This window comes from Corylus avellana, chromosome ca6 (genome assembly GCF_901000735.1).
Source record: "Corylus avellana chromosome ca6, CavTom2PMs-1.0".
NCBI classification, from domain to species: domain Eukaryota; kingdom Viridiplantae; phylum Streptophyta; class Magnoliopsida; order Fagales; family Betulaceae; genus Corylus; species Corylus avellana.
In genome coordinates, this window is record NC_081546.1 from 4,064,832 (window position 1) to 4,081,858 (window position 17,027).

The window sequence follows — 17,027 nt, forward strand, 5'->3', positions numbered from 1 at the left end:
TGACGTGTCAATTTGACACGTCAACAATTGCTGACGTGTCAATTTGACACGTCAAGATTTATTGACGTGTCAGTATTTGACACGTCAGTAAATAATCAGCCAATTATTTATTAATTTTAAAATGATGTCACATTTAAATTTGGTTCAAATTTACTGACGTGCCAAAGTGACACGTCAGTAAATACTGACGTGTTGTTTTCAACACGTCAGTAAATATTGACGTGTACCTTTTAACACGTCAGTAAATAATTTATTGACGTGCTACTTTTAACACGTCAGCATTTACTGACGTGCCAAAAAAATGTTACTGTTTGACACGTGAAGAAATGAGCTTTTTTTTGTAGTGAATATAGAATGAGATCACTTGGGAGCTTATTCCTCTACCCTCTAGGAAGCACACATTTGTTACAAATGGGTATATACTATCAAACATCACCCTCTTGGGTATGTTCATGATCCCCTCAAGGCTTGATTGGTTGCTAAGGGCTACACTCAGACCTATGGTGTTGAGTATATATGATTATACATTTTCTCACGATCATGTGACAAAAATCTCTTATATATGTTCGCTTGTTGGTTTTTCTTGCTATCAAATCTTGATTGACTTCTTTATCAATTAGATGTGAAAAGAATGTCTTTCTTCATGGTGATCTGCTTGTGGAGGTTTATATGGAGCACCTACTTGGGTTTGTTTCTCAAGAGAAGTGTCAAGGCAGTGTTTGCAAATTGAAGAAGGCTTTATATGGTCTCAAGCAATTACCGAGAGCATGGTTTGAAAAATTTTCTGAAGCATTGATCTCCATCGGTGTTAGACAGATTGCTCAGTCCTTCAGTTACATATATATAATTGTGTCATGCCCCAAAAACCCAAAACGACATGATAACGTACGAGTATCAATACAACAAACTCTAAAATTGAAACAATACAACCAGAGTAACTAAAAATTCATCCACACAATGTCCAAAGTCCACATATCATTGGTATATATCCAAATACCATAAAAAACCAAAACTGAAGTAAATAATAACGAGAACTCCATAGGGCAAAAGATCACATGCAATAACAATATATTCCAGCAAATTCTAAATCCCAAGCGAAACGAAAGGTCTCCAAGAACAACCATTTAAGTAAATCTAAAACATAAACATGTCCATCGCTACTCCATAAACGAAAATATTGAGCAAAGCATCACGAACTCGCACCAAAAGACTCCAAATCCTCCAAAGTTTTGCTAGAAGAATCTCGATCTGCTATATTATCTGAAAAATGTTAATCAGATTTAATGAGTCACCTCAGTAATAGAATTGGTTAATCTAGGTGTGAGATCGAGCAGTGTATGCTTACATACCCCTTATTTCATAAGATTTTTTTAAAAAAATTAGTAAATAACTTGAAATTATCATATCCAAATACATAAAACTCACCGCCCTGGCCAGGTCTTGGCATTCTATGTGGTCCTTTGAATTGGACCGATAAATATAATGCCCTTTGAATAAGAGCATTGACCTTCAAATCATGCCTAAATAATTAAATGTCCTTCGGATCAGACCAATAAAAATAATACTCTTCGAATCAAAGCATTGCCGTTCGAAATTATGTCTAATATCACTTGCACTTATCTTGGAGTGTTTCAAACATATATAATTCAAGGTGATATTCAAAATATTATACTCAACATGCATGTCAATACTAAAATTTACAACATCAAGCACAAATTAACAAGGTAATTTTTCAGTTTACCTCAAATCATGGTAAAATCTATATTCTTAAATAAATTCTCATATTTTCACCATATATATGTTTAACATATTCAAAAAAGTCATTAAAAAAAAAAAAAAAAAACACATAATATAAAAATAATACAGTAAATTCCAGTAACTGTTAATTCTTTGTAAAACATCAAATTCAAGTATTTGAAAATAACCCAAATTAAACAATTCTAATTAATTACCTCATGCGCAAACACCAATATCCAAGAGTTTATTACTCCGATCAAAGTATGCAAACAATCAAACATTAGTACCTCTATAATTTAGCAGATCACAAAACCAAATTTCTCCTTAAAGATTCTAATTTGGTCCTATTCAAAAATGGTTTCAATGTATATATATAGGCAGTAAAAATGATGAGTTTATTGTAATAGATGACTTACGATAAGCGAATAAGCTGGAAGAGCACCCAAAGTAACAAAAGCAGAAGCCCCCAAAGTAGAGGAGACATTATTCTACGATCCTTTTGCCCTTGTCTTTAGGCTTGGGATCATCAGAGCTGCTGGTTGTATTGGGCTCAGCTGCTTTGTCCTCTTCGTTTGGCTTGGCCGTATTTTCTTGATGAATGAGATCCCAGGTTTGGCTTAACCGTCTTATTGTTTCCTTAAACTCCACCTCATCATTTTGGTACAAAAGACGGAACCCACACTTTTGCACTGTCAAGCCTAGGCAATCAATAGCAACTGAAGCCTCAATGAAACTGCTCTGCTGATTCAAACAGTTTAGAAACGACACGCGTGGTATAAAAGACAGCCAAATGAAACCACTTAGCTGCAACAACTTGAGATGATGATCTTTAGTGAGGCAATGCTTATGCAGAGGTTCCAGACTACCAATATTTGTTTCCAAGTAACAAATAAGGTTGCAAGGAAGTAGTTGTGAATCCAGATTGTCAACAATGGTAGTCCCATCATCCTGGAGTGAGAAAGAAACACAGAAAGCAAGTCCCATCCAAGTAGAATCATTGTACAAATTTGAAGGTAGAGAAATTGTCAGCTGTGGCTCATCACTCTGATGGCTGAACCAGTCTAGAATGTCATTTGGAGGAAAACAAGAGTTATAGACAAGGCATCGATCAAAGTCCTGTAAAATAGAAATATTGTGTATGATGAGTGATCAAAGTGAAAGAAAGGGAGAGGAAATAATACCTTAATTTGTGGCAAATCAAATACTCATAACTCAATAATTTCTTAATTACCGAAAGGTTGCTTTGGTTACTTACTTGATTCTTAATATGCGGATGATCATTTTTGCTATTGTCTTTAAGCCTGGGATAAAGGTGAGAGTCCTCATCAGAGATGCTGGTTGTACTGGACTCAGCTGCTTTATCCTCCTGGTTTGACTTAACCATCTTTTCATTAGCAATAGTTGAATATTGATGATTAACATTCCAGGTTGTCGACAACGAGGCCGTGTAGTGTCTTATTGTTTCCTTAAACTCTATCTCTTCGTTCTGGTACAAAAGACGGAATCCACACTTGTGCACAGTCAAGCTTGGGAAATCGGTTGTAATTGAAGCCTCAATGAAGCTGCTCTGATTCAACCAGTTTGGAAACGACCCACGTGGTATATGAGAGAGCCAAATGAATCCACCTAGCCGTAACAACTCGAGATTTTCTTTAGTGAGGCTATACACATGGGGGGAATCCAGACTACCAATATCGGTTTCCAACAGACAAATCAAGTTGCAAGGAACTTGTGAATCCCGATTGTCAACAATTGTAGTCCCATCCTTCTGGAGTGAGAAAGAAACACAGAGTGCAAGTCCAATCCAACTAGGATCATCGTACAAATTTGGAGGAAGAGAGATTGTGAGTTGGGGCTCATCACTCCGATGGCTGAACCTCTCCAGAATTTCATTTGGAGGAAAACAAGAGTTATAGACAAGGCATCCATCAAATTTGTTTGCCTCATTCTCATACTTGCTATACAAATGGGTCTTGAAGAGTATTTCCTTAAAAAACTCTTCATCATTTTGATACAAAAGATGGAGTCCACACTTGTGCACCGTCAAGCCTGCAGGGCAATTGCTAATTTCAGCCTCAATGGAACTACATCGATTCAACCACTTTGGAAACCACTCACGTGGTAAATAAACCAGCCATATGAATCCATCTAGATTTAACAACCAAAGATCATCTTCGTGGAGGCAAAAGCTATGGGGACGCCCTAAACCAAAAGTACCATTTTGAGATACAAACGAAAAGCGACAATGAACTTGTGAATGCGGACTGCCAAAAAGGACTGAAAAAGAAGCAAACAGAGCAAGTCCTGTCCAAGTAGGATCATTGTAGAAATTTGGAGGAAGAGGGATTCCCACTTTAGGCCCAACACTTGGATGGCTGAACCAATCTAGAATTATTCCGCCACTTGGAGGAAAACAAGAATTATAGAAAAAGTGTCGATGGAAGTCCTGCAAAACAGAAATATATAATTTTGTGTCTAATGAGTTAGAGTTAATATAAGTATTCTTTGCAGTGTTGATTCTTACGTCAATACAATTGTATGGAACCATTGAAGGTCGTGCCGCCTCATCATCAGGGTTTTGCCTCTTGTTACTTTTTTCTTGATCAACCATAAATTGACGCGCGAAATCCGAATACTCAGAAATCAAGGCGTTGCATTGTTTTAGATTTTGCTCAAATTCTACCAGATCATGCTGGTACAAAAGACGAAGCCCACATTCCTTCACCATCACACCTGGCCAATCACTTAGAAATGAACCTTCAATGCGGCTGCATTGGCGCAACATATTCTTAAATGACTCCCCCGGTACGTAGGATATCCAAATGAATTCACCTACATTAACTAACCACGTGATTTCTGCTTTACTAGTTACGCAACTAAGGCTTAATTCATCATCCATACCAGCAACAGTCCTTCGGAATTGACAATATAGGAATTGCGGAATTTCTGAAACCATATTCTCAAGGATGGTTTCTCGATCCCCACCAATTGAAAAACAAACACATAGATCAGAGCGACTCCCATCCAATTGTTATCATTGTACAAATTTGGTGGTATCTCAATTGCCACCGAATGCCCACCACTCTGATGAGTGAACCACTCTTGGGTTTCTTTATTTGGAGGGAAGCAATTATTATATAACAAGAGCGGATTAAAGTCCTGTAACATAGAAATACAGCATCCAATCAGAGAGAGAGAGAGAGAGAGAGAGAGAGAGAAAGAGAGAAACATGATTGTGGGAAAATGATAGTACATCGAGAGTATCAAGTAATTAATGGCCAAGATCTCTCTAAAAATATATTGGATAGGATTTTCTACTAAAGAATATTCAGTTAATTTATGGCTAGAATTTCTTCTTAGAAATCATAAAGTCACAAATAGGACACATGTCCACTAACTAAAAATAATAATAAAATATTATTTTAGATTTAAATTAAAATAAAAAAATAAAATTCTAAAATATTAAGGGGTGGTTCGGCGCTTCGGTCACCCCCAAGGGCAAATCTAAAAAAAAAAAAATTCTGTTTGGCCCTTGGGGGAGGCTTCAGCCACCCCAGACAGCCGGTCTGGGGTGGCCGAAGCCACCCCAGCCCCCAACTGGGGTGGTCTGGTCACCCCCAATGAGGTGGCCAACCACCCCTTAATATTTTATAATTTTGTTTTTTATTTTATTTAAACCTAAAATAATATTTTAATATTATTTAAGTTAGTTGACAAGTGTCCTATTTGTGGTTTTAGAATTTTGAAGAAGAAATTCTAGCTATGAACGGGATATTTTTCAGTCCATTTTGAATTGGAGAGGATCCTATATTGAGGTTATAAATGGAATATATGTCTCATTAATAAAAAAATAAAAAATATTATATATATTTTAAAAATAATTAAAAAAGAAAAAAATATAAATTAAAAGAAAATAATGAAAAATTAAGGCCAATTAGGGCTGGGTGGCTTCGGCAACCTCATGGCCCTTGATCCACCCCCAAGTGCCAAATCATTTTTTTTTTTTTTTTATTTGACTCTTGGGAGTGGCTAGAATACTTTATTAGGGCTAATTTTTTTTTTTTTTTTTGATTTGGCCTCTGAGAGTGGTTGGACCACCTCCCATGGCCATGAAACCACCCCAACTTTAACTGGGGTGGTTAGCCGGTCCAAAAAGGACCGGACAGGATCCAGATGCATGAGGATTGTGAGTTATCAGAATTATTGTTACCAGTGGGCCCGTTTGGTAGAATGGCTTGGGAGTTCCGAGTCGTTCGACACTAGAATGCTCCGGATGAAAGGGCTGAATGGGAACCTTTCTTCGAGTTCGAGGGCGTGGGTCCTCCTCATAAGAGCTGTCAGGTCTTGGGACGTTCTCATGATACATGGGCAACATTTTATAGACCGTTGGCTCATTCTTCTGGGAAGAGTTACGGATGAGATGCATATAGTCAGCATACGAGGTCACGAGTTGTACAATTGTACGAGTAAACTCGTCGAAATTGTGCCGGTATACAAGATTGACCCCACACTTGACAGCTGAAGACACATCTGGAGTATCACTTACAAACGAGAATTTAGCCCAACTCATTTGATTCCAAACATGTTTCCCTATACAGTTCCCACTCGGTGTGAATGACAACCACAGGAATGCACGTTGGTATAACGAAATTAATACCTTGTCTTCACTGATGCTATAGGATGTTGATATCGGCTCCATACCACCAATGTCGGTTTGCAATTCACAAATGACGCGATGAGGAAGAAATCCTGATTCCAATAAGTTCCTGCGAACGGCAGTTGGATGCTTGTAAAATGGGAAAACAGCACAAACTGCAAATCCCATCCAATTTCTATCACTGAACAAATTTTGTGGTATGCCAGTTGTCACCGAGTTCCCCTTATTCTGAGTGCAGAACCACTTTGGGATTTCCCTTCCAGGAAAGCAGTGATTATAAATAGAGCGGTGGTTGCAGTGGTCCTGTAAAACAAAATTTATGAACAAGAGGTTGTCAGATTCTCCTTTAATTTGATATCTTCATTAATTTTATCGTTAAAAGATCGGAGAATCAAAACAAGTAGAACAATTGTTTTCCATAGTTGCTGAAGCGTGACTAAAGGCCTATTTGGAATTACATTTGAGGGGTCTAAAAGTGCGTTTAACACTTAAAAAGTTCGTTTGAAGAAAAAAGTAGTCGTTTGGTAAAAAAATTAAAAGCGCTTTTAAAGGTCCAAAAACCTTAAAAATAGCCAAAATGCATTTTTAGCAAAAGTTTAAAAATGAAGCATTTGCCAAAAAAATATTTTTTGACTTAAAAACTGTATTTCTCAAATGCAATTCCAAACAGACTTTAAAAGAATTCATTTAAATAATTTGAAGGTAAAGCCATGCACTTTCTCATAGTACGTAATGACTAAAGATGATTCTACATGAACTACTCAATAATAGGAATTGAAATTTCATTAAAAAAAAAAAAAAAGAACACACAGAAGGCTCAACACCAGGTGTAAAAAAGTATAAAAGATAAACAGTACCTAACTAAATAATTAAGGAGGAAATATCAAGAAAAAGCATGAAAATTAAGCACATTAGCAAAGTCTAAAAGCAGTTGTCTAGGTAAAAAGTATAGAACAAAAATACCATAGTTTCACCGACGATTGTGTGTGTGTGAGAGAGAGGGGGAGAGAGAGACCTGCACATATCTTTTAAGCCAAGTGTGAAGCATCCTTTTTGTCTCTTCGGTTCCGCTATGCCCATCCCTAAATGGTATGCCTAAAGTAATTTTAGAGAGCCTTGAATTTCTTGAAGTGCCTGCAGCCTCAAATTCTTGATTTGGAAATGTTTCTGGTGAAGTACAATCCTCCTCTTCTTCTACATTTTCAGTACTACTTGGTAGAAGCTGTAGCGTGGATTGAGGCCCCCACCTGCGCGCAGGTATCAAACAATATACTTAAAATTCAATTTAGAAATTTGATAATAACAAAATGGTTTCCAGTGAACATTATTTAACCTTTGTGATGCGAAATTGCAACGAAAATCTTCTCCATGCTTACACCCTTGCGACATTGCCACTTGATCTAAAAGATTTACGTAAATAGAATCATGGTAGGCATCCGGACACCCTAAGATGCACTCCACTAATGTTTGCACGAACTGTTTAACATCTTCCTCGTATAGAGGACGAATTCCACACATTCCAATCTCCACACCTGGGTTATTGCTCTGAAATGAGGCCCAAATGTGACTACACCCATTCAACTTAAACGTCTCCCGTGGCATAAAACACATCAAAAGTCGATGTGACCCAACAAAAAGATCTCTAGAGAGCGCAAAGCCCATGCCATTTCCGACAAGATCACCACCTAAAACATCAGAAAACGTTACCAAAATCATTGAATCATCTTGATTGTTACCGGAACAAGCTGGTTGCTTGGGGAGTGTACACAAAGCAAATACAGTGAATCCCAGCCATCTCGTATTATCATTCAAATTTGAAGGCAGCTCCATTTTGATGGCACTAGATACATTTTGATAATTGAACCAGCGGGGGGGAGCCGCCATCTTAACCTGAGGAAAAATATATTCATAGCAGTGGTATCGTGCAGGGTCTCCCTGTAAAATATACAAATAAATATATAAAGTGTTCAGTGAGTGAGAGAGAAAAATAGATACATAAATTATGGTTTTCAATGAATAAATATAGGGGAAAGACCTGAAACAATAGCGAAAGCAATGACTTGAGTTGTCTGTTAAGCCTGGGGCTCGAGTAACTTTGGCCACTGGGTTGTCTTTTTTTCCTGGAGTTTAAGTCAGTTTGGCCGCTGGACAGACTGGGTTCCGCTTCATCGACATTGCTTGGGGAAGGGTTCATTGGATATTCTATGGATTCCTGACGTGGACGGAGGTGTTCAGGGCTCCCCGAAGTTTCTTGGGTTAAATTTTGTACAAACTCTACCATATCTTCCTCGTATACTAAACGCGCACCACACTTTTGAATCTCCACATCTGAGCTGCTGATTGTAATTGAAGGGCTAATGCAGCCGCGTTCATCTAAATGGTCCCTAAACCTTGCATTTGATACATATAGCCGAAGTCCATATGAAAGGGCATATAGTTTGTCTTTAGGGACATTAATAATGATCAGGGGATAATCTTGAAGACCTCCATCGTTGTCCAAGTGATATATGAACTCATGAAAACTTTTTGAGTCGTGACCACGAGGAACAATATTCTTCACTTTAAAAACAATAAACAACGCTATTCCTCTCCAACTGCTATAATTTTCATCTTGACGATCAGGTAGCCGGATTGGTACAGATGACCCTGACTTATTCTGGTGGGTGAACCATTTTGGAATTTCAGTTTGAGGTGAAACGCTATACATTCCATCCACTTGACGAATTTGACCCTGCAAAATATTACAAGGAAAAAGGTAAAAGGATGTTCAATGTGTGTGTATGTGTATGGGAGAGAGAGAGGGAGAGAGAGAGAGAGAGACCTCCATGTATCTCTGCAACAATGGCTTGAAGTGTATATCTCGCAGAGAAAGCTCACGACCTTTGCTTTCTTCATCAATATCATCAGCCGAGTTGAGGCAGTTAATAAACGTCAATCCTGGTTCACCTGAAGTCCACACTATGATTTGATTTGAATAATTTATCAGTGAAGTGCAATGTCGTGCCATTACAGATTGTGTACTTAATGGAATATTTGCTAACGATTCAAGCCTGCTACAATTGTCCAAGTAAAGAACTTTAAGCTTAGGAAGCTGAGAAATGCTTTCAGGCAAGCATGTAAAATGGTTTTTGCTCAAATTTAGAGACTGCAGTGAAGATAAGCAACTAATATCATCAGGGAGAGCTCCGTCCCCCATATTGCAGTCACTTAGATCCAGAGATACTAATGAGCCTAAACCTGACAGAGACTTGATCAACAACGAGTTGGGCTTTGGTTGAACCTTGAATGCGGATAGAATGAGAGTTTGAAGAGATGTCAAACTACAAATGACACTCGGAAAACTCGAAAAGTTGTTGCAGTCTTGAAGATTCAATAAAGACAGGCCAGTTAGATGCACAATTGACAATGGCAGTTCCCCTATGGCAGTCCTGTCCAAATAAAGCTCCCACAAACTTGTCATATTTTGTCCAATCTTTGGAAACTTTTTGAGGCGTGAACAACCAGATAAGACCAAAGTATTAAGAGATTCCAAGTTGATTTCGGGTGGAAGTCTATCAAGACATTTGCAATCTTTCAGATTTAATCGAGTAATCCGTTTATGAACTCCAATAGACGGGTGAACCTCTTCCAATCTTATGCAACCTTGAAAAATCGCCCTCTCAAGATCTAAAAGTCTAGTGAAGTCAGGAGTCTTGATTAAGTTTTGCGAGTCACGAAGGTTGATGACTTTTAGCTTGCCTAAGTTCTGTGACAAAAGAATGAAAAAATATGTAGCAAATTAAGCAGTCAAGAACTTAATCTAAAAAACAAATGCACTTGCATGAGTAAAAGTCTTACACTAAATTCCTCGGGCAGTTGCTCAATGAGGCTGCCAGGCATAATGAGTTCAACAAGTTTGTTTGGTTGAAAACTCCTTGGCATTGACTTCAAAGGATACTCATGCCATTCCAGCAAATGTAACTCATTAGAAAGATAATTGAGGCCTTGAGGAAGGTGCGCAGTACAAATTCTAAGTAATCTTAGGTTCTTCATCTTTGAGAAGGCGTCCGCATTCAAGCGTACTTGCTTATGTGCTGGTGCATTTAGCAGTATGCCTTCAACTGAATCTGTTCCCTGAAAACCAGGAACAGTTGAACAAGTATTTGGAAAGATATAGCAAAAATTTTCAAAAATTGTACCAGGATGTACTTCTCTTAGTTCATGTCTATATATAATACTATTACACTTACTTTACCATTGTTTAATACTTCAAGGACATCCTCTTCAAGCCACAATCTACTGCGCTTTTCGGGTCTTTCCATGCATTCCTCATTGACAATCTCCCAACCCATTTGTTGTAGTAAATTATGTATCCACAATTTTCCTCCTAAAACAGTAATGAGAGATTTCTGAATAAGAGCCTTTATATCAATCTCTGGGATGCACTTACCAGGATCTTCTAGTATATCTGATATTCGATCTTTGTCTTCCCCATTCAAGAAACACGCAACGTCTAAAAATAGTTTTTTCTTTGGAGTACTCAATCTATTGTAACTCATTCTAAGTACTTTTTGAATATTTCTCTCGTCTTTAGGAAGTTCAGGACTTTTTCTTACTCTTTCCAGTTCAGCTTCCCATTGATCTATATTTGTTATACCATACATGGAGGAACCCAAAATTTTAAGAGCTAGAGGGTGGCCGTCAACATATCTTACAAAACCATTGCATATATCCAATAAATCTCTTCCACAAGGGGGTTCCTCGAAGGCTTGTCGAATAAAGAGCTGCAAAGCATCATATGCACTCAGTTTTTTAGCCTGGTATACATTTTTCTCTCCACATCTCTTCTCCAACAGACCCTTATCTTCACTAGTTATGATGATTCTACTCCCTGGGCCAAACCAATCACGGTGCCCTGCTAATCTTTCCAACCCTTTTTCATCTGCATCGTCAACAACAATAATAACCCTTTTCTTACGTAGTCTAAGACTAGTCGTGTTGATTGCCTTACGCTCATCCCATCTTGGTATTTCACTTTTCAACTTCATATCCCGAAGGAGTTGATCTTGTGAATCATTTAAATCACGCCCTTTAACATCTCTGAGAAAACTGCGAGCTTCAAATTGATGATGGATCATTTCAAAAACAGCTTCTGCAAGAGTTGTCTTGCCGATTCCACTCATCCCACATATCCCTATAAACCGAACATCATCCTTCGACTCCATATCAATATACAAATTTACAATTTCCTCAACACGAGACTTTATTCCAACATATTTGTCCTTATAAACACTTTCGATTGTTCCATTCAACTTATCACTAGATACCTTTTCAACAAAGTTGCTGATGAACTGTGCCTCTGGCCTGTAAGATAGATAGAACCAAAATCTTTTCGTGAGTCAACGCAAACCAAAAGGAGATCATATGTTAAGTGTTGTTATTTTTCTTGTTCATCTTAAGAAAAAAAGCTCTACAATTCAATATGATAACACGGTTGAGCTTGAGTTGCTTGGTGAAATCCAAGGATGCATCTAAGAATGAATTATGTGTTCAGAAAATTTCAAAAAAAGATAAAGAACATGATAGGAACTACGGGTCCTATTTCAAATGGAAAGCAGAAAATAAATAAAACAAACAAGACACATACGAAAGGATGATCACTTTGAGGGGATCGAACCTTCAATTTATATCCTGCAATTGTATTTTCCTTTAAAATGTTGATATTTGTTTCTGAGGAAGGATTTAATTCTTCTTTGTGATTGTAATCAAATCTTAGTTGCCTTATTTACATTCATAACACCTACCATATTTTCTCAATAAATAGGGTTTATTTGTATTCTAAAAATATCAAGTCAATAAGAGCATAATGTAGCCCTAATGAGCAATTATGGGTGGTCGACGTATGCCTTTAAGGCCGAAACACCCCAAATCTCTTGTGTTCTCTTTCTCTCTTTGTTTTCGCTTTTCCTCTCTTCATTTTTTTGTTTTTTTTTACATGTCCACACAAGAGAATGTGAAGGAGGGATTCAAACTAGTAACATCCGCTTCATAATGCATGATCCATATAGCAAATTGAACTACCCATTAGGGACCCTTATTTTCTATTTCACATAAATTTCTTCAAGAGACATGGAAGACCAGATGTATCTTGGACACTAAAGCTAGGTAGATCATGGTGGTAGCTAGGTGACCCATGGCACGACAGGTCACAAGGTGACCGGCAGTGGGTCAGCTTGTGACCCACGGTGAGTCAAACTTGACCCACATTGGGTTCGTAGGGGTCACCAAGTTGTCAGAAATTTTAATTTTATTATTATTATTATTTTTTTTTTTTTTAAAAAAAGGCATTTTAGGTGTTTCAACTTCATCCATTTGATTTAATGCTGAATTTTGACAAGAAGGTTGACATTACAAACTTCTAAAAGATAGTAACCATAAATTGACACTTATTAAAGTATAAGGATATAATTGCAAAAGTGATTAAATATCAAGAGTGATAAGTAGAGTTTTCTTGCTTGTTCATCTTAAGAAAGGAAGCTCTGCAATTCAAAATGATGACACGGTTGAGCTTGAGTTGCTTGGTGAAATCCGAGGATGCATCTAAAAATGAATTATCTAAAAATGAATCAAATCTAGAGAGAAGACAAACAAAACCAAAAATGAAACCCAAAGAAACAAAAAAATGTTAAGCATACTGCATCTCCTGATGATCCTCTAGCCACTATCAAGAAGAAGCAACAAGAAGTGCACAAGTATCCTGATGATCCTACTGCTCCTACAACAGATGTTTCAGCAACACATCACGAGTGCGCTCAAGTGCACTCTTCAGAGAGATCCACTAGCAACGACTAGTAGTAACAGTTACTTGCCATCTTGGGTTGGCTCGAGCCCAGTCACGATCCGCCATGAGACATCTACTCCTACAGCAACTCCTCTTATTTCTCTTCTAAATGCAAACATAATGTAATTTGGTTGCATTCAATCACATCTCATGTGATTATTTCTAATTAGATCTCTCGTGTGTATTAAGTCTTCTATTGTATTGATTTACTTAGATAGTTATCCCAACTTATCTTGTTAAGTTTGATAATTGATTGTACTTGTAACCCTTTTCTTTTCTTTTCTTTTTTTTATCAAACTACACCTCAAATCTCTCCTCCTCCTTCATCAATCTGTTTGCCATTGGCAATTCCCACAACCCTTTCGGCACCAACCTTCTCTCCACCAACACTTTCCCAATTCAATGGAAAGCTTGAAGGTCCAAACTACCTTGGTTGGACAAAACCATTATCCCTATCTTTGCACACTCACGATCTGGTAGGCATTGTTGATGGAACTGAATCCTGCCCTCCAAAATTCCTCAAAGATGACATTCGAGCTTGGTAAATCGAACATTTGATTGTACATAGATCTAAAAAAACCAGCTACTCTTATCCACGACAATTTTGCCTCCTATAAATATCCCACCCTTTCGCCCCTAAGCCAGTTTGCTCAGTGAAACCTTTGTGTGAGAATGTGAGGATGTTTTGGTGGAAGAGATGTAGTTTTTGGTGGTTTTGCTTTCAATGAGGTAACCTTCTTACCTAAACTCATTCTTTATCTTGTTGTTATGATGTTTAGGTGTCTTTCACAGCTTAAATTGTAGGTTATACACATGTACTTACTTAATCTAGTGATGTAAGACTCTTGATTTTAGATTTCAATCAAATAAAAATCATAATTCTAAACAATAAATAAAAGAAAAAATACAAAGCAAAATAATGCTAAAGGAACGATCTTCTATTAGCCCACTAAAAATCCACCAAATTTTGAAGTTGCAATTTTTATTAAAGAAAAGACATACAACAATAGCAAAAAAAAAAAAAAAAACTACATAAACAATTAATACCCAATCACAATTCTTATCAAAGTAACACAAAACATAACATGCACTGTAACCACTGTTCACACGTCAAAAAATTAATTTATGACGTTTTAAAATTAACCCGTCAGAAATTTTCTGACGTGGCAACAAAACATGCACTGTAGCCACGTCAGAAAATGCCATTTTTTTTTGTAGTGAGAGTATGAGGATTGCTAATGCATATTAACAATAGAAAACATAAAAGTCAAACAAAAGCATACTATATTTTTGTCATAGAAAAAACATACACAGAGAATGCAAACTAAAAAAAAAAAAAACTTATGAACCTGCAAATAAGTAAATGTCCAATTTGCAGAGAAATACACTAACCTGAAAGAATGATAGCAGAAACATAAATGAGAGAAAGAGAGAGGCATGGAGAGGGAAAGAGAGAGAGGGGGATGTGGTATTTAATAATTACAACTTTAAATCTTGAAATTTGAACCAGTGACAACTTTTTTCTTAATTAAGCAATAATATATATTTAGTGCTACTTGTAAAACTCCAAATAAATATAGATTTAGAGTACTAATTAGTCTATTTTGCACTCAGAAAAAGAAAAAGGAAAAAAAAAAAAAATCAGTAGAAGAAGATCGGTAAATCTTACTCATCATTTAAATGGTCTCCGCTGAGGTCGGCCACTCTTCTCAAAGCACTTCTCCACCTTTGCACCTTCTCTATCTTCTCCTTGGAACGTTCGTCATGATTAGCAAAAGCATCTTCCTTCTCTTTCTTCTCCTTGGAACGTTCGTCATGATTAGCAAAAGCATCTTCCTTCTCTTTCTTCTCCTTGGAACGTTTGTCATGTTTAGCAAAGGCAGCTTCAAAAGTCCCCTTCAGAAGCCGCACGTCATGAATAGGATCCACGTGGTAGAAAATGGGAAAAACTCTCATCCTTCCTGCGTCCATGCATTCAATGATCTTTGCAAGTTCTTCTAAGCACCAAGTGGAAGATGCATAATTTTCTGACAAAATAACAACTGCCATTCTCGATTTCTCGATTGCATTTAAGAGTTCCAAAATGGGTTTTCCTGCATCAAGTCCTTCCGTGTCCCTAAAGGTTACAATCTCTTTATCTCTCAAAGCGGTATAGAGATGGTCGGTAAAATTATTGCGGGTGTCACCCCCTCTGAAACTGAGGAAAACATCGTATTCCCACAGGGATTCAGGAGGTGATGGGGCAGTTTGAGTATTGGTAGTGGAATTAGCCATGGGAAAAGCTTCTTAGAGATTAGACTCTAAGACATTATTATACAATATTGTCATGAGCGGAAAGAAGCAAGCATTCTGCAGCTAAATGGGTCAAGGAGAATTAAGGCGTAAAGGCGTCAAAGGGAATCACAATAAAAAATAAAATTAAAAATTAAAAAAAAAAAAAGCAAACAAACTTTTTTCTTTTGCTGTTAGAACTTTAAGACTTTTAAATGGGATGAAAATGCAAATACGAATATGTTTATTTTGCATTTGCAAAAAAATGAGGATTATAATTTTTGATATACGCATTCGCATTTGCATGTATAATTATTATTATCTACATCGACAAAGTTATTATGATTAATAAATACGGTTATTATTAACTAGCATATGAGCGGTAATAAGCCTTTTGAATCTTAAAGTTGTAATTCTTTACCTCCCGTAAATACAAAAAGACATTATTTATGATTTGAAAAAGCACCAAAAACTGAACAGGATCTTGTTCCTATAAATGACTTCGGAAGTCTTAAGGTAGGGAAGCAACGAGAGGGCCCTCATAGTCTTACCACGCACACAGTGAGCTTCCATTATTACATGCATCTGGGTCCCATATTTAATTATTTGAGGTTGGAAGAATTTTAGAATAAAGCTAATCTCTGATGCTCATTCTTCACGTCCATATTCCTGGAACCTAAACTACTCACGACAATGAAGTGAATTATGCGGTAGAAAAAAGTTCTCTTACTTTATATTTTAAAATTAAAGGTATGGAAAAGTAACCGTTGCCTCTCAATCACTTTATTCCTGTCATCTATTTTGTCTCTCATCAGTAGTCTATCTTCAAGACTATATGTAACAAGCCAAGATAGAGGTCTTTGCAGTTTGGGAATTTCATAAAGGAGCTAGAGAAACAATGAATCTAGCTAACAAAAGAAAATGGAATATCGATCGGAAAAGAAAGAAGTAGAATTCTGTCATTTCTGTGGAAAAGGGAGTTTCCAATCATAATGAGTAAACTTGGCCAAGGAATAAGAACTCCTAATCCTATCATGAACATGGAAAATTAAAAGTAAGATGCTTAAAAATATTTTTTTAAAAAAATATAAAAATGATAAGTTGATTCTGATATATGGTTTAAAAGTGGGGTGGGGTAGATTATCAATTGTCTCATCTTTCTCGTAATTATCCCAAGCCTAAAAAAAGTTGTCCCGTCTCATCAAGTTTGAATGACATCCCTTGATCCACAAGCTTCACATGCATGCCTCGCATGCAAGAATTGGACTTATCATACCTACTCACGTGGAACACTAGATATGATTCATAGGCACAATGTGAACGACAAATGTGAGCTAATTAGGGTTTATGTTGGGGGTGAATGTCACGTTCTGTATGAACACATGTTCTTTTATCTACATATATGTAGACAAAACTAAATTGAGCAAGTACGTAATTCTCTTGCTTTGAGAGAGAGATCTAGCTGGTGAGATGCTACTGGCTGAAAGTGCACTATATCCAAGCCAAAGTTTGGCCACATGCCCACATATATATAGAACAGGA

General features: G+C 37.0%; 2 protein-coding genes across 3 annotated transcripts; both read right to left on the bottom strand.

Annotated features, from left to right (window-relative positions):
- Positions 1–961: 961 nt before the first annotated feature.
- On the bottom strand, positions 962–4,732 carry LOC132184959 (uncharacterized). Of its 2 annotated transcripts, XM_059598758.1 has the most exons (5): positions 4,262–4,732; positions 2,993–4,183; positions 2,154–2,853; positions 1,426–1,520; positions 962–1,260 (listed from the first exon to the last, which is right to left on the bottom strand). In XM_059598758.1, exons 1-3 carry the CDS (start codon positions 4,691–4,693, stop codon positions 2,221–2,223), a joined length of 2,256 nt encoding a protein of 751 aa, XP_059454741.1. In that variant the 5' UTR covers positions 4,694–4,732; the 3' UTR covers positions 962–1,260; positions 1,426–1,520; positions 2,154–2,220. The 2 variants fall into 2 exon arrangements, with proteins under 2 accessions (XP_059454741.1, XP_059454740.1); XM_059598757.1 differs by lacking the exon at positions 1,426–1,520.
- Positions 4,733–8,004: 3,272 nt separating this feature from the next.
- On the bottom strand, positions 8,005–15,488 carry LOC132184002 (TMV resistance protein N-like). The gene is made up of 7 exons (XM_059597480.1): positions 14,884–15,488; positions 10,624–11,737; positions 10,232–10,507; positions 9,216–10,139; positions 8,430–9,125; positions 8,174–8,329; positions 8,005–8,079 (listed from the first exon to the last, which is right to left on the bottom strand). The coding sequence occupies exons 1-7, from the start codon at positions 15,486–15,488 to the stop codon at positions 8,005–8,007; spliced, it is 3,846 nt and encodes a 1,281-aa protein (XP_059453463.1).
- Between the last annotated feature and the right edge of the window lie 1,539 nt (positions 15,489–17,027).